The 25,823-nt window shown below is 46.6% G+C and overlaps 1 protein-coding gene across 1 annotated transcript in view; it reads left to right on the top strand.

The window, feature by feature from the left end:
• Nucleotides 1–25,823, top strand: part of myom3 (myomesin 3) — a 122,870-nt gene that overhangs the window by 40,554 nt on the left and 56,493 nt on the right. Inside the window, exons 11-18 of the mRNA XM_063035354.1 lie at nucleotides 1,526–1,725; nucleotides 3,443–3,493; nucleotides 5,856–5,983; nucleotides 11,032–11,215; nucleotides 12,341–12,515; nucleotides 17,161–17,282; nucleotides 19,220–19,407; nucleotides 22,333–22,459. Coding sequence (XP_062891424.1) covers nucleotides 1,526–1,725; nucleotides 3,443–3,493; nucleotides 5,856–5,983; nucleotides 11,032–11,215; nucleotides 12,341–12,515; nucleotides 17,161–17,282; nucleotides 19,220–19,407; nucleotides 22,333–22,459 — 1,175 coding nt within the window. The remainder of the gene's footprint in view (nucleotides 1–1,525; nucleotides 1,726–3,442; nucleotides 3,494–5,855; nucleotides 5,984–11,031; nucleotides 11,216–12,340; nucleotides 12,516–17,160; nucleotides 17,283–19,219; nucleotides 19,408–22,332; nucleotides 22,460–25,823) is intronic.

Below are 25,823 nucleotides of genomic sequence, written 5' to 3'. Positions count from 1 at the left end.
CTCTGAGATTCCTTGGCCTCTACAGATGCTGCCTGACCTGCTGAGTTCCTCCTGCATTTTGTGTGTGTTGCTCCAGATGTTGAAGGAATGGGCCAGGCACCATCTACCAAGGGAAAAGGACAGGTGAGGTTTTGGGATGAAACTCTTCATCAGGACTGGAAGACAGAGGAGAGCTAACATGAATATAGATGAGGGAAAGGGTTGAAGCATGAGCTGGCTTTCTAAACTGCTTATCTTCCCGTTAGCTTTCAGTCCAGATGGAGGGTCTCCACCCACAACATCAACTGCCCATTTCCCTCCACAGTCCTGCTTGATCCACTGATCTCCTTCAGCATAGTCATAGAAAAATACAGCACAGAAACAGGCCCTTCAGCCCATCTAGTCTGTGCCGAACTACTTAAACTGCCTACTCCCATCGACCTCCACTGGGACCATAGCCTTCCATACCCCTACCATCCATGTACCTATCCAAACTTCTCTTAAACATTGAAATTGGGCTCCTCCAACCTGAGCGTGGCCTCATCGGGACAGCAGAGGAGGCCATGGACTGACAAGTCAGAATGGGAACAGGAAGTTGAATTAAATGAGTGGCCACTGGGAAATCCCGCCTTTTGTGGCGAACGGAGTGAAAACAGTCCCCAAATCGACACTGAGTCTCCCAAATGAGAGGAGGACCAGGAGCACCAGATACCATAGACAACCCAACAGAGTCGAGGGCGAAGTGTTACCTCACTTGGAAGGACTGTTGGGGCTCTGAATAGTAGTGAGGGAGTGAGTTGGGGTAGAGGGCAAGTGTAGAACTCAGAGTCACAGGGAACTATGTCCCGCTGGCAGGGTTAAGTGCCTGAAGGGAGATCAGTGGGGAGGGATGAGTGGACAAGGAAGTCACGTTGAGACTCCAGCAACCGGTGTGTCTGGAGTCTGTGTGCAATGGCATGGTAGTGTAGTGGTTAATATAACATTGGTTGGTAACCCAGGCTCAATTCCACCGATGTCTGTAACAAATTCATATGTTCTCCATGTAACCGTGTGAATTTCCTCCGGGTGCTCCGGTTTCCTCCCACATTCCAAAGACCTGAAGACATAGGAGCAGAATTAGGCCATTTGGCCCATCGAGGCTGCTCTGCCATTTCACCAAGGCTGATCCATTTTCCCTCTCAGCCCCAATCTCCTGCCGCCTTCTCTTCATGCCCTGACCAATCAAGAGTCTATTGACCTCTGCCATAAGTACACCCAATGCCTTGGCCTCCACAGCGGCCTGTGGCAAACACATACAGGTTAGTAGGATGATTGGTCACACGTGTGTAATTGGGCAGTGTGGGCTCATTGGGACAGAAGGGTCTGTCACTGTGCTGAATCTCTATATAAAATAAAATCAATACAACCGCAAGGTCGCCAATGGTAGGCAACAATTCATCAATGCCATGTCAGTGAGATTGTTGCCTCTGTCACTCTATATCTGTTGGAGTCATGTCAATGAATCTCTCGGCCATGGAGACTGGTGTATTTTGATCTATAATTCTAGGAAGGAGGTGGGGAGTGACGAGTGGTTGACGTGCAATGAAACCCCCGAGAAATTATGCAAGTTTCCCGTCCTGGGTCTCTTGGAAAACCGAACATATCAGTTCCGTGTCCGGGCTGTCAACAGCGCAGGGATCAGCAGACCGTCACGTGTGTCTGAGCCAGTGACCACGGTCGACACTTTGGCTGCAACCAGGATAATGCGTATGTATCTTCGACAGAAGCAACCTTGTTTTGTCAGACATAGAATACCAGAGTTCAGAAACAGGCTCTTCGGCCTGTCTGGTCCATGACAAACTATTATCCTGCCTAGACCCACCAACCAGTAACTGGACCGGAGAGCTCCAAACCCCTACCATCCATGAACCTATCCAAACTTCTCTTAAACGTTAAAATCAAACCACATCCACCACTGGCACTGATAGCTCGTTCCACACTCTCACCAACCTTGAAGTGAAGAAGTTTCCCCCTCATGTTCCACTTAAACTTTTCACCTTTCACCCTTAACCCATGACCTCTAGTTGTAATCCCACCCAACCTCAGTGGAGAAAGCCTGTTTGCATTTACCCTATCTATACCCCTTATTATGTTGTATACCTCTATCAAATCTCCCCTCATTCTCCTGAGCTCCAGGAAATACAGTCCTAGCTTATTCAACCTTTCCCTATAACTCAGGCCGTCCAGTCCCAGCAACGTCACGTCCTTATAAATTTTCCCTGTACTTGTTCAATCTTATTGACACCTTTGTGAATGGGGTGATTTTACATGGATATCTCTGTACCATTGATTACTTCCTTTATCTAGGGGATGTTTACAAAATGCAAGCAGGCTTTTTCCACTGAGGTTGGGGGAGACTGCAACTAGAGGTCATGGGTTAAGGGTGAAAATTGTGTAAAGTTGAAGGGGAACATGAGGGGAAACTTCTTCACTCAGAGGGTGGTGAGTCTGGAACGAGCTGCCAGGGCAAATGGTGGATGCAACTTCAATTTCAACATTGAAGAGAAGTTTGGATAGGTACATGGATGGGAGGGGTATGGTCTGGCTGCAGGTCGATGGGAGTAGGCAGTTTAAATGGTTCAGCATGGAATAGATGGGCCAAATAACCTAGTTCAGTGCTGTACTGCTCTATGACTCTTGGATGGGAGGGGTATGGAGGGTTATGGTCGAGGTGTAGGTCGATGGGACCAGGCAGAATAACAGTATGGCACAGTCTAGATAGGCCGAAGGGTCTGTTTCTGAGCTGTAGTGCTCTAGAGACTCTATGTGGGTGTTTCTGGGCTAATTGCCCATCCTTATGGTCACTCCTAGAGCTGCTGTCGTCCCTGTGATGTGGCCTTGGCCCATTGTGCTCCTGGCAGCTGTTACAAGGTTTAGGCTTGATGACAAAAGATCTCAAAGTCAGGATGGTGTCTGACCTGCAGTTCAGCCAGAAGCTGCCGCCCTTGTCCGTTCAGTCAGAAGCTGCCGCCCTTGTCCGTTCAGCGGAGAAGCTGCCGCCCTTGTCCGTTCAGTCAGAAGCTGCCGCCCTTGTCCGTTCAGCGGAGAAGCTGCCGCCCTTGTCCGTTCAGTCAGAAGCTGCCGCCCTTGTCCGTTCAGTCAGAAGCTGCCGCCCTTGTCCGTTCAGCGGAGAAGCTGCCGCCCTTGTCCGTTCAGTCAGAAGCTGCTGCCCTTGTCCATTCAGTGGAGGGTGGTGATGGGTGCAGCAGGTACCGCAGAAGAAGACTTGACAAGGGACGGACTGGCATGCAGCTCTGGAGAAGGGTTGGGGGTGGACCGTAAGTTCGATCCAGGTCCTGGAACGTGCATGAATTATCTGGTGGGGGAGGCTGACATTCTGCTAACTGATTGTCGTCCTGCCCTCGCAATGGTGATTTCTTACCAGTATCCATTGAATAAAGATTCTCTCGTTTCACACCCACAGACATCCAGACCGACAGAGGTGAGATCGTGATCACCAAAGATGAACTTGAAGGTAGGCTTCGATCAGTGGAGCTATGGGGGGGTGGGTTGTGTCACTCCTCTCACAGCAGTGAGCAGCCCTGTCTGCTTGTGACTCCTTCGACAGAGTTACACACACAAAATGCTGGAGGAGCTCAGCAGGCCAGGCAGCATCAATGGACAGGAATTAAATAGTCAATGCTTCAGGCTGACACCATTCATCGGGACCGGAAAGATGACTCTTCATTCCTCTACATAGATGCTACCTGACCTGCTGAGTTCCACTAGCATTTAGTGCGTGTTACTCTGGATTCCCTCAGTTGTAATTGTGAACAAAATCAATGGAGAGACACTGAAGCCAATGCACATAGAAATGTTTTATTCAGCAAACATGAGCAACAGGCATCACATTGAGTCACTCTTGAAAGAAGAGGCCTCCCGACCCAATAGTACATGATATTTTTACATGCAAAAGATCAAAGGTAAACGCAGGATCATTCTTTAGTTACAACGTATCTACAATGCTTCCTTTGAATTCCATGTAATTTTCAAACACCCCCTGTTTGCACCCTCACTCCAGACACCCAACATCAAACTTAATCCCCACTGCCTCTGGGCCACGTTCATGTATATGCGAGTATCCAAGGTCCAAGGGGAGTGTGTCTTTGTTTGGAATTGACCCCAACCTGCAGCTCCAGGAAGCCCGTGGTTTAGAGCTGTGTTTCAAATTCAATCTGCCATCCATATTCAAATCTGAAGGTTGGCTCTCGTTGAACTTAATATTTACTATTTACCCTACATCCAGAATACACCTTAACACCCAGCATCTTCAGAATCTTGTGCGTTTTGATAGAATTACATTCCATTATTAATTTTATTTCGAACATAGAACATTAAAGCACCATTCAGGCCCTTCGGCCCACAATGTTATGCTAACATTTTAACCTACGCTAAAATCAATCTGACCTTTCCCTCCTGCATAGCCCTCCATGTTTCGATCATCCGTCTGCCTATCTAGGAGCGTCTTAAATGTCCAAAATGTACTGTACCTGCCTCTTCCACCACCCCTGGCAGGTACAGTGCATTCCAGGTACCCACTACTCCCTGTGTAAAATACCTTTTATCTGACAAGCCCCCTGTACTTTCTTCTAATCACCTTAAAATTATGCCACCTCATATTAGCACTTCCGCCTGGGGAAAATATCTCCGGCTGTCCACCAGATCTGTGCCTCTTTCCATCTTGTAAACCTCTATCAAGGCACATTTCATCCTCCTTCACTCCAAAGAGAGAAGCCTTAACTTGCTCATCCTTTCCTCATAAGACAAGCTCTCTAATCCAAGCATCACCCTGGTAAATCTCCTCTGCACCCTCTCTAAAGCTTCCACCTGCTTCCTATAATGAGGTAACCAAAGCTGAACACAATATTCCAAGTGCAGTCCAACCAGACTTACTATTTGATCTCTTTCTTCTCAGCATTCTGGGAGAGATCTCATGTGGCCCTGGGGATATATCCATCATCATCATCATTACGTCTTCTGATGTAGGCGATCGCGTCTTACCATGACTGTTCTCAGCAAATGTTTCTACAGAAGTAGTTTGCCATTGCCTTCTTCTGAGCAGTGTCTTTACAAGATGGGTGACTCCAGCCATTATCAATACTCTTCAGAGATTGTCTGCCTGGCGTCAGTGGTTACATAACCAGGACTTGTGATATGCACCAACTGCTCATACGACCGTGCACCACCTGCTCCCATGGCTTCACGTGTCCCTGATCGAGTGGTGGGTGGGTGGGGGGGGGGGGTTAAGCAGGTGCTACACCTTGTCCAAGGTGACCTGCAGGCTAGTGGATAGAAGAAGCGCCTTACACCACCCTTGGTACATACATATCTCTCCACCCCACCACCCATTAGCCAATATTAATCATTGTAATATCTTTAAATGTCTCCATCTTGGCCTTGACATCCTCAGGGACTAAGACTCCACACACCTTCTAGGATGAGATTCCATAGACAGGGACAATAATGGGAAAGGTTCCCAACCTGGTGTCCACGAACTCCTCGGTTAATGGTGAGGCTCCATGGCACAAGTAAAGTTTAGAAACCCCTGGTTTAGAATGAAATGGGCCCAACGTGGCAAATGGGACTACCTTAGATGGCACTCTTAGTTGGCAGGGACCAGATGGGCCGAGGGGCCTTTTTCATGCTCTATGACCCTATGACTCATCACTTCCTGTGTGATGACATCATCTCTCACCTCTGACCCGAATGGCTGACCACTTATTTTGAGGTTGTGACCACTGGCTCCACACTCCACAGGAAATGCTATCCCGCATGTTCTCTGTCAAACCCCAGGGGGATCAATTAAATGCTGAGAACTGAACCTTTATTTTCTCCAGGAGATGTCCTCATTCCGCTGCCTCCCACCAACCTCCGGGTTTCCGAAGTCGGACAAACGTACGCAGCCCTTTGCTGGAACGAGCCGAGCCCGCGAGGGAGAGAGCCTCTGACCTACTGCGTGGAAAAGGTGAAGGCAAAACCTCGTGGTCCAGCAGCCAGGTTGGACGCCTGTCCACGTATCATTCAAAAGTTTTGACCTGACTAGTGGCAACCTTATTTCAGCAAGCGTAAAGCTGTCATCATTATGTACTTTATTGTCCAGGAAGTGGGAAGGGAATTCCGATCTGACCCAAATATTAGTTACTGACCTCCTGCACAACTTAAAATGGGCCACATCTGCTGAGCTTAAAACAGATCAGAGATACATTTTCAGGAGGATGCTGATCCAAAGTCCCATCTGGATATGACGAACAACGCACACAAAATGCAAGAGGAACTCAGCAGGTCAAGCAGGATCTATGGAGGGGAATAAACTGCTGACATTTCGGCTGAGACCCTTCATCAGGAACAGAAAAGAAGGAGTTAGAAGCCAGAATGAGAAGCTGTGGGGAGGTATGGATCACAAGCTGGCAGGTGATAGGCAAGATCAGGTGAGGGGGAAGATAAGTTGTGGTGGAGGTGGGGTGAATAAGAACCTGGGAGGTGATTGGTCAAAGAGGTAAAGGGCTAAAGAAGAAGGAATCTGATTGGAGAGGACAGTGGACCATGGAAGAAAGGGAAGAGGAGGGCAACCAGAGAGAGGTGAAGGGCAGGCGAGGAGAAAAGAAGGGCTGAGAGGGTAGCCAGAATGATGAATAGTAAAAGATAGAAAAGGAAGTGGGGAGTAATTACTGGATATTGGAGAAATCACTCCACTCCAGACAGAATATGTTTAGGGTGTTGCCCCTACAACCTGAGTTTGGCCTCGTCGTGGCAGTAGAGGAAGGCATGGGGCTGACATGTTGGACGGGAAGTCAAATTGAAATGGTCTCCACCAGGAGATCATGCCTTTTTCAGCAGATTGAGTGTTGGTCCTTGACAAATCAATCCCCCGAGTCTGGATCAGGTCTCACTGAAGCGGAGGAGGCTGCACTGAAAGTACTGGATCAGTAGATGACCCAAAACAGATTCACCTCACCTGCAAGGACTGATTGGGGCCCTCAATATCGGTGAGGGAGGAGGTGAAGGGGCAGGTGTAGAACTTGTCTCGCTTGCAGGGATAATTGCCAAGAGGGAGATCAGTGGGGAGGAACGAGTGGACAAGGGAGTCAGATAGAGAGAGACCCTGCAGAAAGCGGAGGGTGGGGGAGAGGGAAAGATGTGCCCAGTGTGAGGATCCATTGGAGTGGTGGAAGTTATAGAGAATGATGTGTTGGGTGTGAAGGCTTCTGGGGTTAGGGTATGGGGAACCGTGTCCTTGTTATGTGATGAGAGTTTGGGGGGAGTGTGGATGTCTGGAAAACGGTGGAGATGCAGGTGAGGCCAGCATCAATGGTGTGAAAGGGAAAGCATGTTCTTTGAGAAAAGAGGATATCTCAGATGTCCTGGAATAGAAAGTCACATCCGGACAACAGATGGGACAGAGATGGAGAGAAGGGAATAACATTCTTACACATGGCTGCAGTCATGATAGCTGTGAGAGTTAGTGGGTTTGTAAAAAATGTCAGTGGATAGCCTATCACTAGAGATGGAGACAGACTGAGAAAGGGGAGAGGATCAAATACACCTGAAAGCAGTGTGAAAGATGGAGGCAACTCTTTCCATGCTGCAGTTGTCAAAGCAGCGTAGAAAGAGTTGAGGAGCATTACCGGTGAGGGTTTGGAACATGGACTGCACCCTACAGCCGAGAGCAAGGCATGGCTGGGGCCCAGGGCCCATCTTTTGTTTGGAGAAAGTCGAAGGAGCCGAAAGAGAAATTGTTGCGGGTGAGACCCAGATCTGATTAACTCAAATTTGCAATAAGCTCCATTTAAGTTTTAAAAAATGAAACGTTCCACTCACCCAAGCAGTCCGTGTTGGTGCAACAAACAATCTTCTGTGGGAACTGAGTAGGTCGAGCAGCATCAGTGTGAAGGTAAGGAATTGTCGACATTTCGGTCAGACCCTGCTTCAGGACCGGTTGCGGAGTTTGACCTAAAACATCGACCAATTCCTTTCCCTTCCACAGATACTGCTCGACCAGCAAGTTTCTCCAGCAGACTGGTTGTTGGTGCTCCAGATTCCAGCAACTGGGACCCCTAGTGTGTCTTCAGTCCATGTCGGTCTTTCTTCTCCCACAGGCTGTGAGGCTCACTTGGTTCCTACGTTCCTCAAATGTGGTCTCCAGTACCGAGCACATTAGTCTCTCCGACCTCCTCTGCTGTTCCATAGATGGAACAGCACCACCGTGAAGCTGGAGAAGTAGTTACTAATCCCTCAGCCAGCATCACCAGAAGACAGTTCCTGATTTACCATGATTGATCGTGTGGACAGTCAGAGGCTTTTTCCCAGGGCTAACATGAGAGGGAACAGGTTTAAGGTGCTTGGAAGGAGGTACAGAAGAGATGTTGGGGTAAGTTTTTTATGCAGAGAGTGGTGAGTGCGTGGGGTGGGCTGCTGGTGACGGTGGTGGAGGTGGATATGATGGGGTCTTTTAAGAGACTCCTGGATAGGTCCATGGAGCTTGGAAAAATAGAGTGCTTTGGGTAACCCTAGGTAATTTCTAAAGTAACTACATGTTCAGCACAGCTTTGTGGGCTAAAGGGCCTGTATTGTGTTTTTTTAATGTTTCTATGTTTCTATGCTCCCAATGGCATTCATCCCAAATAGCCTCTGACAACCAAGTCCAGATCCTGGTCTTCACATGGGGCTTGGCTACTCAGCCTGGCTGAAACATTTCTACTGATGCGAGAAGGAGAAAAGGCGGGTTACTGACACCTTAAAGCCAGTCACTTCAGGCAGATGGGGCTCGTCAGCCGTGTTTGGCAGCCCATCTAGGAGAAGGAAAACTCTGATCTGAAACCTCCGCTGTCTTGCGGCTATCCTTTCTCATGGGGAAGGCTTCGGGAGTAAACCCCATGGAAAATTCCAGAGCTGGAGTTCCTAAGGCAGTCCTACAATGAGTTCAACGCTCACTGGGACTCCTGTGACGTGACCAGTGCCAAACTGTATTGGTCTCTGCTGTACTTTTGGATTTATCAGCTGCATGTTGGGGGAGGGGGGGTCTGCTGTATGGGCACAGCTTGCTCTCTCTATCCTATTGCCCTGGCTCGCATACCGGCCTGCGTTTCACAGAGACAGCTCAGACACAATATCCATGATCGACCCTGACCAACGAAGAGCTTCAATCTAGGCCGCATCTCATAAACCCCTTCACTGACCACGTTGCTCCGGAACGATTTAATTCTCTGAAAGGTGTTGAGAGAAATGCAAGCTTATCTCCCTTTCCCTCAGACACCCAGGGCGGGAATGTTGAGTACTTGGGTTTCATAGCTACAAGTTCCCCAAATAACCTTACAAATGGCCGGAGACCCAAGTCCGTTCACCTCTGTAAGTTTGCTGGGAAAATCAAAGGCCTGACGTCTGCGAATCTGCTAGTCTACCGGAAGCCAGCGCTGGGGTTAGAAGACTATGTCCGGGGTGGATGGGAGGACGTGAGGGCAGAAAGGGGCTTGTTTTGTTGTGTTCTTTAGTTGCTTGTTGTGTCCTGTCCTGTTCTGCCGAGCATTGTGGGTAAGCTATGCTGGCGCTGGAATGCGTGGCGACTCTTGCGGGCTGCCCCCAGCACATCCTCGGGTGTGTTGGTCGTTAACGCAAATGATGTATTTCACTGTATGTTTCAAAGTTCAAAGTAAATTTTGTTATCAGAGTACATCTATGTCACCATATACAACCCTGAGATTTATTTTCCTGTGGGCATACTCAGCAAATCTATAGAATAGTAACTATAACAGGATCAATGAAAGATCAACCAGAGTGCAGAAGACAACAAACTCTGTGAATGCAATTATAAATAAATAGCAATAAATAACGAGAAAATGAAATAACAAGATAAAGAGTCCTTGAGGTGAGATCATCGTGGACAAGTGTAGTTATCCTCTTTTGTTCCAGAGTCTGATGGTTGAGGGATAGTAACTGTTCTTGAACCTGGTGGTGCGATTCTAGAGGCTCCTGTACCTTTCAGCTGATGGCAGCACCGGGAAGAGAGCACGGCCTGGGTGGTGGGGATCTCTGGTGATAGATGCTGATTTCCTACAACAGTGTTTCATGTAAATGTCGACGTACACATGATAAATAAATCTGAATATAGCTATTAAGCAAATGGGGCAGGCAGGTTACGCACAGCAAGCCCCCATGAACATAATTCACCAGACAATTTTGGCCAATCACATCTCCTGTGCGTTAGGCACTGACCTTTGCCTTGTACTGACGCGTTCTGAGTATATCACCCCCCTCCTTTCCACCCACTGCCTTTCAGCCCACACCCTCTTCCACCTGATGCCACTCTTGCTGAAAACCCTTGGCTTTCTCCCCGTCCCAATGCCAGGCCATCCATCCAACCTGCAGAGTGCTCCCTGTATTTATTACTTTGATATACACACACAAAATGCTGGAGGAACTCAGCAGGTCAGGCAGCATCTATGGAGGGGAATAAACAGTCAACATTTCAGGCCGAGGTCCTTTGTCAGGACTGGAAAGGAAGGGGGATACAGCCAGAATAAGAAGGTGGGGGGTAGGAGGGGAAGGAGCACGAGATGGCAGGTGATAGGTGAGAGCAGGTGAGGGGGAAGGTGGGTAGCGGTGGAGGAGGAGGGATGAAATAAGAAGCTGGGAGGCGATAGTGGAAGAAGTAAAGGGCTGAAGAAGAAGGAATCTGTTAGGAAAGGAGAGTGGACCATGGAAGAAAGGGAAGAGGAGGGAAGCCATGGGACAGAGGGAAGAAGAGGGACCAGAGTGAAGTGATGGGCAGGTGAGGAGAAGAGAAGGGTTTAGAGGGGAGCCAGAATGGAAAAAGAGAGAAGAGGGAGGGAAATATTTTGATCTGATGTTGGGAAGGGTGAGGAACCTGTGACCATAACTGGATGGTAACCTCTGCCAACTGGAACCAAGTCGGTCCATGTCAGAAAACCATTAAAGTCGTTGGTCTGTAACAATGGTTTTGTACGTGAGTAACTGATTACAATTCATGCTCAGTCTTTCTGTTTTCTTCCCGTTTAGTCCGTGGCTGGAAGCAACAGCTGGCAACGAGCAAGCATGGACATTACAGTGAGCTGCCCGAGATTTGCAGTCACTGGCTTGGACGAGACGACATTGTACTGCTTCAGGGTGCGTGCCGTCAATAAGTACGGCATCAGTGAGCCATCCCAACCTTCTGAGGTCATTCAGTTTGGACAAACACCAGGTAATGTCTCACAGGCATAAAGACTAGCACTTGCCAGGTCTCGTCACTAGGACTGTTTACCTGTGCTATGCACTATATGCATTTTGAGTTATATTTTATTAACTTATTGATGGTAATATTTTGGTTTAAGTGCTGTGTGTGATATATATTGTGTGGGTGCTCCATGGTCCTGAGGAACGTTGTTTCATTTGGTTGTATATATGTACAGGCTGATGACGATAAACTTGAACTTGAAATTGTTCAGTCCATTGTTGTTAGAGGGTGAAGCCAAAGTACAAATGTAAATCAATAAACTGGGTTATGATTGTTCCAGTATGTACTGAGACAGTGTAAAACAAAACTTGTCTTACATACTGTTCGTGTAAATCAAGTCACTACACAGTTCATTGTGTTAGCTGTCTGTACCATTCAGCCAGCTTTTCTAAATAGGTAGTAACAGACGACAACAAACTCAGAGTGGATCAAACTTTCAGCACATTTATTACTTGCAAGAGTAGACTTCCTCCATCGTCCAAGTCATTGGTAGATAGCTTCAATCTAACAGCTCCAAACAGATCATTTTTATAGCGTTTACAGATTCTAGTAGTCATCAGCTTCATGTCCATGAGGTTATTCCATCCCTTAACTGCATTCCTGCTTTATCTCACATTTGTCTTGCATGAGCCCAGTTGACTTTGTCCTTGGATCTTCTCCACCCAGCGGCTACGTCCTGTGCTTCTGCTTTTAATCATGCAATCTCCAAACACTTCCAGCTTGAAGTTGTGTACTCCTGCGAGCTTCTCATCCAGCTATGGCTTGGGGCGTCAGAGTCTGGGGTTCAATTCCAGAGCCGTCTCTAAGCAAGTTGGTGTGTTCCTTCCCGTGTGGTTGTGGGTTTCCTCCGCGTGCTCCGGTTTCCTCCCACAGTCCAAAGATGTAGCGGTTAGTAGGTTAATTGTCCTGTGATTAGGCTAGGGTTAAATAGGTGTGTTCCTAGGCCGGAGGGGCCTGTTCCATGGTGTATCCCAAAATAAATAAATTACCCAGTGCATTGAGGTAGAACAAGGTCTCTCCCAGATCCAGCAGGTCACCACTGGGAGCTCTACTTTGGACAACCACTAACTCTGTCTTTCTTCTGCTGTCCAGCTCCTCCATCCCCACCACACAGCGTCGTTCCTGTCCGAGACACAAAGACGTCGGTGGACGTTCTCTGGAAAGGCCCCGAAGATGAAAGTGAACCGATGGGTTTCTATGTCTATGCTTGTCAAGTTGGGACCAACAACTGGGAAATCTGTAATAACAAGCCTGTGAAATCAAACAGGTCAGGAGAAACTTATTTCAGTCTAATCAAACCAGGTCAGTGTAATCTGTGAAAGTCTCACAGTAAATGGGACGAAAGCGTTGTCTCTCCATAAGACTCAGCAGCAGAATTAGGCTATTCGGCCCATCGAGTCTGCTCCACCATTTCACCATGGCTGATTTATTATCCCTCTCAGCCCCAGTCTCCTGCCTTCTCTCCATAATCCTTGATGCCCTGACTAATCAAGAACCTATCAACCTCTGCTTTAAATATACCCAATAACTTGGCCTCCACAGCTGCCTGTGTCAATGAATTCACTCTCTGGCTAAAGAAATTCCTCCTCATCTCTGTTCTAAATGGGCATCCTTCTGGTCTGAGCTATGCTCTCTGGTCCAAGGCTCACCCACCATAAGAAAACATCCCCTCCCCATCCACTCTATCTGGTTTCAGTGAGATCCCCTCTTGCTCTTCTAAACTACAGATGGCACAGGCCCAGAGCCATCAAATGCTCCTCATACGTTAAACCTTTCATTCCTGAGGTCATTCTCGTGAACTCCTCTGGACCCTCTCCAATGTATGGATAAAACATTGGATCTGTATTCTTTGGAGTTTGGAAGAATTGAAGGTGAACCTCATCTGTATTGTTTCACTTTTTTGTGAATGCTGCTTGTACATGATGGTATGTTCCTGTGATGTTGCTGCAGGTACAGGTCCACAATTCATTGAAAATGCTGTCACCGGTAGGTAGGATCGTAATGAAAGCTTTTGGCACATTGGCCTTCATAAGTCAAAGTACTGAGAACAGGAGCTGGGATGTTCTGTTGAAGTTGTATAAAACATTGGTGAGGCCTAATTTGGAGTATTGTGTGCAGCTTTGGTCACCTACCTACAGGAAAGATGTAAATAAGGTTGAAAGAGTACAGAGAAAATTTACAAGGATGTTGCCGGGTCTGGAGGACTTGAGTTATAAGCAAAGATTGAATAGGTTAGGGCTGTATTCCTTGTAACACAGAACATTGAGGGGAGATTTGATGCAGGGATACAAAATTATGAGGGGTATAGACAGGATAAATGCAAGCAGGCTTTTCCCACTTAGTTTCGGTGGGACTACAACTAGGGTCATGGGTTAGAAACATAGAAAACCTACAGCACAATACAGGCCCTTTGGCCCACAATGCTGTGCCGAACATGTATTTACTTTAGAAATTACCTAGGGTTACCCATAGCCCTCTATTTTTCTAAGCTCCATGTACCTATCTAGCAGTCTCTTAAAAGACCCTATCATATCTGCTTCCACCACCGTTGCCAGCAGCCCATTCCACGCACTCACCACTCTCTGCGTAAAAAACTTACCCTGACATCTCCTCCATACCTACTTTCAAGCACCTTAAAACTGTGCCCTCTCATGTTGGCCATTTCAGCCCTAGGAAAAAGCCTCTGACTATCCACACAGTCAATGCCTCTCATCATCTTATACACCTCTATCAGGTCACCTCTCATCCCCTGTCGCTCCAAGGAGAAAAGGCCAAGTTCACTCAACCTATTCTCATAAGGCATGCTCCCCAATCCAGGCAAATCCTTGTAAATCTCCTCTGCACCCTTTCTATAGTTTCCACATCCTTCCTGTAGTGAGGCGACTAGAACTGAGCACAGTATCCAAGTGGGGTCTGACCAGCGTCCTATATAGCTGCAACATTACCTCTCGGCTCTTAAACTCTGTCCCACGAGGGTGAAAGGTGAAAAGTTTGAGGGGAGCATGAAGGGAGACGTCACTCAGATAGTTGTGAGAGTGTGGAATGAGCTGCCAGCGCAAGTGGTGCATGTGAGCTCGATTTCAATGTTTAAGAGAAGTTTGGATGGGTACACAGATGGTAGGGGTGTGGAGGGCTATGGTCCTGGTGCAGGTCGATGGGAGTAGACAGTTTGAATGGCTTGTCACAGATTAGATGGGCTGAAAGGCACATTTTTGAGCTGTACTTTTCTATGACTCTGTGTAAGTTTTTCATTGCCCTATGCATACATGTACCTGTGCATATGATCATAAACTTGACTTTAACACATCACTTTACAAGGATGTTCCTATGACTTGAGGGGCTGAGATAGAGGAGGCTAAGCCTTTATTCTCTTGAGCATAAAAAGGTTGAGAGTTGATGTAAAAGAGGTGTATAAAATCATGAGGAGCACAGAGAAGGTGAATGCACTCGGTCTATTTCCCAGGTCCGAGACTCAAGAACTGAAGGCCACAGTTTAAACTGAGAGGGGAAAGATTTAATAGAAACCTGAGGGGCAAAGTTTTCACCCTGAAGGTGGTGCGTGTGTGGAATGAGCTATCAGAAGGAATGGTTGAGACAGGTACATTCATCATCATCGTTATCTGCCATGTCATATGACGTGGGCGAACATGGTCTTTAACTACCATTGTTCTTGGCAAATTTTTCTACAGAAGTGGTTTGCCATTGCCTTCTTCTGGGCAGTGTCTTTACAAGATGAGTGACCCCAGCCATTGTCAATACTCTTCAGAGATTGTCTGCCTGGCGTCAGTGGTTACATAACCAGGACTTGTGATGTGCACCAGCTGCTCGTACGACCATCCACCACCTGCTCCCATGGCTTCACGTAACCGTGATTGGAGGGGCTAAGTAGGTGCTACACCTTGCCCAAGGGTGACCGGCAGGTTAACGGAGGGTAGGTAGTGCCTTACACCTCCTTGGTTGGAGACCTATCTACAGCCTGGCACCCAAAGGCAGGTACGTTAACAACATTTAAAAGATATTTGGACAGGTACATGGAAAGGAAAGATTTAGAGGGATGTGGCCCAATGCAGAAAAGACAAGATTCTCGGTCAGCATGGACCAGATGGGCCGAAGGGCCTGTTTTCATATGATAAAGTATGTCTCTGCCTCTCCATGATTACACATTGTTAAGGGTGCCAGCATTTCCATGACTGGAAGGGTCTCTAATGGGTGGGCTGAAGGTCCCCTCTGTCCACTTAGTGGGCTTTACACCCAGAGGAACGGGGAGGATTATAAGTAGAGGTGAAACTTTGTACAGATGTGCTTTAAAATAAAATTTCAGTTTAACATGGGACCTTTTCTTATCCATCTGATTCCTAGAAAGAATCATAACAAATGTGTCTGTCTCCCTCCACCAGTATCATAGTGCATGGTCTCATCCCTGGGAAGGAATGTGTGGTGATGGCTCTCTGTTGAATCCAACAAGGACAGGAGACTTGTGCAGGGGAGTTTTTGTTGTGGAAAATTCGTTGCACTGGGACAGTTCCACTCTCGCAACCTCACAAGTCCAGGTTCAGTGGGACAAGTAGTTGTCACAAGCTGGGGACTTTCTTGGTTGCAGTGGATGACTATGACTTCTCCTGTGCCTTGTCGTGCCCTTCGCTCTCCACGGAGCGTTGCAGATTCGCCATCTTCACCATTGGATCTCACAGCTGATCCCACCCGCCCTGCCCACGGGAGCTGACTTGGCATGCTAGGACAGACATGACCCTATCTCACCAGGCCATGACACCCACTGGCTACCCTCGCCTGGTTTAGCCCGCCTGTCGAAGCGGTGTATCGGGATGTGGCCGCTGTCATATCCAAACAGCTACTTGGAGCCACAGGTGAGAGCTGAGTGTCCGGTGGGGACCACAGGTGAGTGAGCTGCCCTGGAGTGGACACAAGCCCCTTCACCGGTGCTGCTACCCCTCCCTAAATACCCATACACCTGAACATAACCATTGATCAATGCGGGATCTATTTGTGTCCATCTAATACCACATGAACCCATGGGTGACGGGGTGGAGATATGTCTCTACTAGAGGAGGTGTAAGGCATTCTAGCCTACAGGTCACCCTCGGACAAGGTGTAGCGCCTGCTTAGCACCAGCCCCCTCCCCCCCCCCCCCGGATCAGGATCACCTGAAGTCATGGGAGCAGGTGATGGATGGTCGTACGAGCAGCTGGTGCACATCACAAGTCCTGGTTATGTGACCACTGACGTCAGGCAGACAGTCTCTGAAGAATATTGATAATGGCTGGGGTCACCCATCTTGTAAAGACACTGCCCAGAAGAAGGCAATGGCAAATGAGGAGCAATATTCTCTCTCCTTCACCAGTGAGAGAGAGGCTGTCTGAGATATTGAAGTATAGGAATGGACTGTAGTTCTTGATGGACTCTAGATCATGGTCTTTGGGGGCTTTGCTATTGCCGGCACGGTGGGCGGTGGGGGTTGATGCTTTTGCTCCTGCTTGTGCATGGGACTGGAACAGGTGGGGGAGCGGCTTGGAGTTCTAACATTTTCTGTCATTCATTCTTGGCGGTTTCCTTCTGTTTTGTGGATGTCTGTGAAGAGTAAGAATTTCAGGTTGTGTTCTGTATACATTCTCTGGTATTAAATTGAACCATTGAAAGCAGTTCTGTAGAGAAATTTGCAAAGAACAGACATGGCCATGGAAGGAGCATCATCATCTACATCATATGACAGGGCACATGATGATGATGATGATGACGATGATGATATTGGTGGTGATGATGTTGATGATGTTGATGATGATGATAATGATGATGATGACAATGATGATGATAATAATGATGATGGTGATGATGATGATGATGACCACATGAAACTGGAAAGAATCACTCCAAATGTGTCCATTTCCTTTCGGCAGTTTCAAAGTGCATGGTCTCAAACCAGGAAAGGAATATGTATTCCGTGTGAAATCCATCGGCAAAGCTGGACTCAGTGACTACTCCGCTGAATCAACACCAATCATTGTCAACAATTCCATCTGTGAGTATTCAACAAAACCTTTCTGCCAGCAATGGTGATTATTGCCTTAGGTTTGAGTTCACCTGTAATGGCCATCAGGCTGGGCAGCAGGTAAAACTGAAACACGGGGCCCTGAGGCCCCCACTGCCTACTATCCTTCTGATTCATATACAGTCTCTGGAAAATAACATGACATTGAAGACCTCAGAGCAATATCACAGTGCCAGAGGGACATCAGGAATTGCCGTGTATTCTGCTCACAGACCCAGATTCAGAGTCATTTATTTATCAGGTGTACATTGAAACACACAGTGAAATGTGCCGTTTGTGTTAACAACCAACACACCCAAGGATGTGCTGGGGGCAGCCCACAAATGTCGCCACACATTCTAGCACCAACATAGCTTACCCACAATGCTCACCAGAACAACAAAACAAGGCTCAACAGACACGACACTCCAGCTCGATGGCTCTACCTTCCACCACATGGGCCAGACAGCAGTGATGGGTACAGGCAGAGGCAGCAGCACTTGCTTCGTGATTAACCCATTGTGAGCCACACCTGGGGCACGGTAGAGAAGATGGCTGAGGACAAACAGAGATGGAGGACCTCCGTTGCTGTCCTGAAAAGCATTTGACGATGGTGCTGTGCAGATGAGATGGTCCTCTTCCAGGTCGCCAGTTCCTTTTAGACAATTTTTAAAATTGTAATTTACAGTAATTTTTTACACCTGCATTGTACCACTGCTCCAAAACAGCAATTGTCACAATGTATGTCAGTGGCAATAAACCCTGTTTCTGAACAATGTTCACAGACAGAAGAACAAAGATTCTTTGAGTGTCCCGCTGTGGAATTTCATCCACTGGGGAATGTTGTTTTCAGCCATCTGTGGTTTCAGAACTTTGGACTTCTATTCTACAATGTAGAACATGGAACATTTTGCTTACGTCCATGTGCCTGGTCTAAGAGTCTCTTAAACGTCCCTAATGTATCTGGCTCTACCACCACCTCTGGCAGTGCATTCCACACACCCACCACTCCGACATCTCTCTATACCTTCCTCCAATCACCTTACAAAATATCACCTGTTTAACAGCAAACACGAACAGTTTGACACAGTATGGATGAGAGCATGAAGATAAATCCTGGAGAGAAACAGGTCTAAAACTGTAAGGAACATCGCCACCTACAGGTTTTAAAAGTTGCGACTTAAAACTCGGCTTATCGATTCCATTACCTATCACAGGCAGGGAGTGAATGGAGCTATGAAAAATGGGGAAATATTTCTCTCTTTTAGCCTTCCCCTTGGGGAATGGAGCAGGAAATTCTCTCCTGGCCATGTTTCTGGGACGGAATGGGCTTTGACATGGTTAAGACTGAGAAGGGCCAACATCAGACCGGTTTAGTCTGCATCAGATGCATTTAGTAACTACTGTTAGCTCGTGTGGCCAAGCCACTCTTTGGCATTCACCTTCCCACAAACAACCACGAAACAAAGAAACATTATGGAACCCGTTCAAAGAAAAACATCAAACACCCGATGCACAAAAAAAGAACAAATCGTGCAAATGGCAAAAAAAGCAAGCAAGTAATGCACAGAATATATAACATCAAACCACAAAGTCATTGAAACAGTTCAGTTCAGTTCAGTTTAGCACTGTGTCGTTCGTTGACTGCAGGCTGTAGAGCCAGTAGTCCCATCAAACTCACACAAAATAGCAGTTTAAAAAAGGAGTACCAGCTGAGGGGTTGTACTATGTTCTGTGTCCTAAGAATGTAAAATGTAATCAGAATGTAAAATTTTATCTGCCCATGGAGGTTGTAGGGACAGGATCACCACAAGGTCAAATTTTACAAAAATCCAAGGTGAAACAGTAGCCTGTTATACGTGTGAGGGAAACCGTCTGGATGCATTTTGGATTTTTAATATTTTAACCTGATGAACCTTTCTTCCCAGTTCTTCCGTCTGCTCCTTATGACCTGACGCAGCTGAGCTCTGGAAGGACTGAAATGATTATTGCCTGGAAGGAGCCCAAATTCCCTATTGGACCCGAGATTTTGGGATATTTCCTGGACTGCTGTAACGCAGCGCTGGCTGAGTGGCATGAAGTTAACATTAAACCCATAAAGACCAGATTCTACAAGGCAAGACTACGTGTTTACACTTATTTTCCAGTTTTCTTGGACTAATTTCTCAATCAGCCTCAGAATAGAGGGACGTCCATTTAGAATGGTGATGAGGAATTTCTTTAGCCAGAGGGTGGTGAATCTGGAATTCATTGCCACAGGCAGTTGTGAAGGCCAAGTCATTGGGTGTATTTAAGGCAGAGGTTGATAGATTCTCAATTAGTCAAAGCATCAAAGGTTATAGGGAGAAGGCAGGAGAATGGGGTTGAGAGGGAAATGGAGCAGCCATGATTGAATGGTGGAGCAGACTCGATGGGCCTACTGGCCTAGTTGTGCTCCTATATCTTATGGTGTTATGGTCTAATTTCTTTATGGTAAAGTTATTAGCGCATCAGTACCTAGGGCTTCTAGTTTTGTCATCTATATTAGTAGTTTTTTTTGTATAATTGCTACATCAGTTCTTCATTATCTACGATTTGGGGTAGTTTTTATGTTTCTTTTTCCATGAGGACGACACTAAATATGTTTCCTTTTTGCTCATTACAAATCCCTTACTCATCTGTAAAAGAACACAAATGCCCTCTCTGCTCCCTACTGTTGTTACATCTATAAAAATTGTTACACTTATAAATATTTGATGTTCCTTGCCTGTTTCTTTTTCTTGCCATCCATCTTCCCGCTTTTTAATTGATCTTCCTTTGCTGATGTCTCAATTGCCCCCAACCCCCAGATTGGGTCCTTTCTGTCAGAGTTATATGCCTCTTCCTTCAATGTGCTACTGTTTAATTTGGTCTGTCAGCCACAGAGAAATATCTTTACTTGTTGGGTTTTGACCATAAAGGATTTTTTTTTGTATTTTGCTTATTATTTGTTGAAGCACTGTCGTAAGAAAGCAGCATCCATCATCAAGAACAAACTTCTATAGATGTGTGGTGGAGAGTATACTGACTGGCTGCATCACAGCCTGGTATGGAAACACCATAGAGACGTAATCATAGAAACAGACCCTTCGGCCCATCTAGTCCATGCCAAAGCATTTAAAGTGCCTAGTCCCATCGACCTGCACTGGGACTATAGCCCTCCACACCCCTGCCATCCATGTACCTATCCAAACTTCTCCTAAATGTTGAAATCGAGCTTACATGCACTACTTGCACTGGCAGCTCATTCCATGACCCTCTGAGTGAAGAAGTTTCCCCTCATGTTCCCCTTAAATTTTTCACCTTTCACCCTTAACCCATGGCCTCTGGTTGTAGTCCCACCAAACCTCAGTAGAAGAAGCCTGTTTGCATTTACCCTATCTATACCCCTCATAATTCTGTATTAAATCTCCTCTCAATCTTCGACATTCCAAGGAATAAAGTCCAATGCCCTTGAATGGAAAATCCTCCAAAAGGTAGTGGATACAGCCCAGTTCTTCACAGGTAAAGTCCTCCCCATCGCCGAACACATCTACATGGAGTGCTGTCGCAGGAAAGCAGCATCTATCATCAGGGACCTGCCCCACCCCTACCCTGGTAATGCTATCTTCTCAAAGCTGCCATCAGGAAGAAGGTACAGGAGCCTCAGGACATGCCACAAGGTTCAGGAACAATTATCACCCCTCAGCCATCAGTCTGTTGAACCAAAGGGGATAACTTCACTCAACTTCACTGGCCTCAGCATTGAAAGGTTCTCACAATATATGGACTCAATTTCCAAGGACTCTTCATCTCATGTTCTCAACTTTTGTTGCTTGTTTATATATTATTATTATTTCCTTTTTATACTGGCACAGTTTTGCAGACTGGTTGAACACCCATGTTGGTGGGTTTTTTTGTTGATTCTGTTATAGTTGTTATTATTCTATTATGGATTTACTGTGAATGCCCACAAGAGAATGAATCCCAGGGTTGTGTATGGTGACGTACATGTACTTTACTTAAATTTACTTTGACCTTTGAACTCTAAATGCTTACCTGCTTGCAATCGTATCTTGCATCCAACCACAGTCAGCTGCCCTTTTACTCCTTCATAGAGCATAAAACATGGAAGATGACCAATTTTACTCTCCAATAGAACCCTCTATCATTTTCCTATAATCTACGTGCCTATCCAAGAGTCTCTTAAAAGTCCCTAATATGGGTGAAGGGTGGGGTGTGGAGATACGTTTTTTAGTACAGGAGGTGTAAGGTGCTCCTTCCCTCTGCTAGCCTGCAGGTCACCCGTGGGCAAGGTGTAGCACCTGCTTAGCACCCCCCACCCCCACCCCCGGATCAGGGTCACGGGAAGCCATGGGGGCAGGTGGTGGATGGTCGTACGAGCAGCTGGTGCACATCACAAGTCCTGGTTATGTGACCACTGACTCCAGGCAGACAATCCCTGAAGAGTATTGATAATGGCTGGGGTCACCCGTCTTGTAAAGACACTGCCCAGAAGAAGGCAATGGCAAACCACTTCTGTGGAAAAATTTGCCAAGAACAATCGTGGTCAAGACTGTGATCATTCATGTCAAAAAAACACAACACATAATGATGACGATGAAGAAACAGTTAACCATATAACCATATAACCATATAATATGTAGGTAGATAGATATGGCAGATAGGTAGATTTTTGCATGGCAGGGTAATTAATCGTTCTGGGGAACAGACAGGAGATGAGTCCACTGCCAGATCAGTCATAATCTTATTGAATGGTGGAGCAGGCTCGATGGGCCGAATGGTGGATCAGACTCGAGGGGCCGAATGGCCCATTCCTGCTCCTAGTCCCTCATGAGCAGCATGTAAGACAGGTTTCTCACTGTAGCTCGGCGCACGTGACAATAACAAACCAACACCAATTCCATCTTTGTGTTATTTTCTGTGATCAGTCCAGAGCACCGTGGGCCATAGTTCCCACCACAACGATACCCCCACCTGAATGGAGGCAGAACTCATATTTGGTGTTTCATTGCTTTTGTAGGTGAAGAACCTAAGAGAGGGCTGTTTCTACGAGTTCCGTGCCTTCGCCATGAACTGGGCGGGTGTGGGACCGCCGTCGGCAGTCAGCGACCAGTTTAAGTGTGAGCTGTGGACGATGCCACAGCCCGGTGAGTCTTCCACCCCTCTTTAGCAGTCTCAGTTACTGCCTCTCTTTGGCTAACACTCGCCACCTTTCAACTGCCCTTGGAAGGAATGTTCCGGTACAAGTCAACGGGAGTAGGCAGTTTAAGTGGTTCAGCATGGACTAGATGGGCTGAAGGGCCTGTTTCTGTGCTGTACTTTTCTGGGGCTCATGTTTCTAATTGCCAAGTCATAGAACACAGAATGTAGAACAGTACCGCACAGGAACAGGCCCTTCGGCCCACAATATTGTGCTGCACCAATTAAAGTTAGTAATCAAATGTCGACCTAAAGTAATCTCTCTGCCCACACAGTGCCCTCACATTCATGTGCCTATCTAAACATCTCTAATGTATTTGCCTCTACCACCACCCAGGCAGCACATTCCAGGCACCCACCACTCTTTCCGTAAAAAAAACTTTCCCCTCAAATCCCCTTTGAAGTTACTCCCTCTCACCTTAAATGCATGCCCTCTGGTAGTAGACATTTGTACCCTGGGAAACATACTCTCTGTCTAACCTATCTATGCCTCTCATAATCTTATAAACCTCGATCAGATCTCCCCTCAGTCTCCAGTGCTCCAGAGAAAACATCCCAAGTTTATCCAAACCTCTCATTATAGCACATGTCCACTAATCTGGTCAGCATCCCGGTGAACCTCTTCTGCACCCTCTCCAAAGCCTCAATATCCTTCCTGTAGTGGCCAACCAGAAATGTACGCAATACTTCAGATGTAGCCTAACTAGTTTTATACAGCTGCAATATAACTTACTGACTTTCAAACTCAATGCTTTGACTAATAAATGTAAGGATTCCATAAGCCTTCTTAAACACCCTATTAACCTGCATAGCCACTTTCAAAGATCTGTAAACTTGGACCCCAAGATCTTTCTGCTCAGCAACACTATTAAGGGTCTTGCCCTTAACAGGGTACTTTCTCCTTACCAAGGGTACTTTGCCCTACCAAGGTGCAACACCTCACATTTTGCTTGGTTAAAATTCATTTGCCATTTCTCTGCCCAGATTTGCAACTGGTCAATATCATGCTTATTCTTTGCCGGTTTTCTACACTATCCACAATTCCACCAATCTTGCAAACTTGTCATCTGCAAACTTACTAACCCACCCATCTACATTTTCATCCAGGTCTTTTATATACATCACAAACAGCAGAGATCCCTACAGAACACCACTAACCACAGAGCTCCAGCTAAAAGAAGCCCCTTTGACCTCTACCCTCTGTCTTCTATAGGCAAGCCAGTTCTGAATCCAAACAGCCAATTCACCAAAGATCCCATGCATCTTAATTTTGAGCCTCCCATAAGGGACCTCGTCAAATTCCTTACTAAAATCCAGGTAGACAACATCTATCCAGCAATCACCCTCATAACCTCAACAAAATACCTATCGTTAGAAAGACATGACTTGTTCCGTGCAATGCTCGCCCTAATTTGGCCATGGTTTTCCAAATGCCCATAAATCCTATCCCCAAGTATTCTCTCCAATAGCTTCCCTATCGTTTCCAGGCTTATCTCTGGTTCCCTTCTTGAATAATGGAACAATATTAGCTACTTGACTGCGATTCTGATTCACCAATGACGTATGTGTAGAATTCCTTGGGAGTCTCTTTAACCCTACTTGCCAAGGGCTTTTCATGGCCCCTCCTGGCTTTCCCCTTCTTTATAATTCTCAACTACTCTGTTTGATTCAAGCTTCCTAAGCTTTACATACTTTCCCTTTTTTTGACTAAATTCATCACCTCTCAGTACTTGATCCTCTTGATAAAATGTGGGCAGATACGAAAGGGAGAACAAACTTGTTCTATTTGTTGGACGGATCTACCTGATACTAATAATGATCAGGGAGGCACAGAGAGAATCTGTAATTACCAACAAGTATCTTTTTGTCTCCATGGAAGAATATGTGAATTTACGCAGCTGAATACCCATGTGCACACCTGCTAAGTTTTCCTGACCCTCCACGAATAGTCAAAGAATAGAAATTTAATACCCGGGAAAGAAATCTATGCCGGCCTTCTGTTTCCGCTTGCGGTCCCACTCCGATTTCCGATGGTGCTACCAAATACGTGTGACAGCTTACTGGCAAATCATACGGCAAGAAAATTGACTAAAATCATTACTTATAGCATCTTTTGTGAAGCAAATTGTGGTGACCTATCGCCGCAGACAGTGAAAGGGCAAGCGGAAGAGAGGCTGGTTTGGTGGACGAGCCGTGCTGGGGCCTTGTGAGGCGCAATGTGTTCGAACCGCCGGGTTTGCAGACAGATTCACAGTTTGTATTGCTGCAGGAGATGGAGTGAGAAATTTGGAGGAGCCGATACGGAAGAGTCCACCTAACCCGGGTGTGAGGTTGGATTACTCCAGTGCCGAGCCGATTTGGCGAGATCGAGACCGGCTTTGAGTGGTGCAACCCAGCCGTATCGGGGTGCCTGGGTCCAACCCTAGTACGTGACACGATCCGGTGCTTGGACAACTTAAACGTCAGCCCAGCTAGACTGAAAGTCCAAGTGTCGGGTACGGAGGCGAGGATCAAGATAATTTTGCTCCCACTCCCACAAATGGAACTGATCGGACTGCTGTGGGTTTCTGTCCCACTGCTGTGAAAACTGGGGGCCAAGGCTTAGCCTGGACCCAGTCTAGCTGCTCCGGGAGTGGATCTGGGACACAGACTGGTTCACGATGCTGTTGACTTGATTCTATTGTTCGCACAATGTGTGTTTTTTACTGTCTCGTTCTCTAAGCAGTGGTTTTTTTGGTCCTTTATTTAATTGGATTGTTCGAGTTTCTTGCTTTGTGGCTGCCTCTAAGCAGACAAATTTCAAGTTGTATAGTTTATACATTCTTTTGAAAATAAATATGTTCTGAATCTTTGAATCACCACGTGTCCATGAGGTCCCCCATGTCCACGATGGTTGGTCTCCAGAGAGTTGCCTCTCCTTTGCATTTGAACCTCTTAGCTCTGATAGTGTTCCTCATCAGTTCAAATGATGCATTTCCATCCCTTTGGCTCAAGGTTTCCTGACCCACCTAGGTTACCTCTTGTTGTCTCTGGTCCAGGGCTACAATCAGCGTTGTTCTAGGCCTTTGACCTCAGCCTTGTGCCTTCTGTTCTTTTCAATTCTGACTGTTTCAAGCCAGTTAAACCAGGTGACCCAGACAATGGGTCTAATGAGATTACAGATTCCCTCTCTGGCAAGCCTGACACTTTACATAATAAATAGCTACTCATCTGAGAATGGTCTCAGTTCTAGGCAGTCATTAGCTGAAACTCATCATGTCCAGATCCAATTGCTCTGATGAAGTTATCCCAGAGCAAGAATCAGTTCATCAA

Source organism: Mobula hypostoma, chromosome 28 (assembly GCF_963921235.1).
Source record: "Mobula hypostoma chromosome 28, sMobHyp1.1, whole genome shotgun sequence".
NCBI classification, from domain to species: domain Eukaryota; kingdom Metazoa; phylum Chordata; class Chondrichthyes; order Myliobatiformes; family Myliobatidae; genus Mobula; species Mobula hypostoma.
Note: the sequence above shows the minus strand (reverse complement) of the source record. Positions and strands in the feature narration are given on the sequence as shown.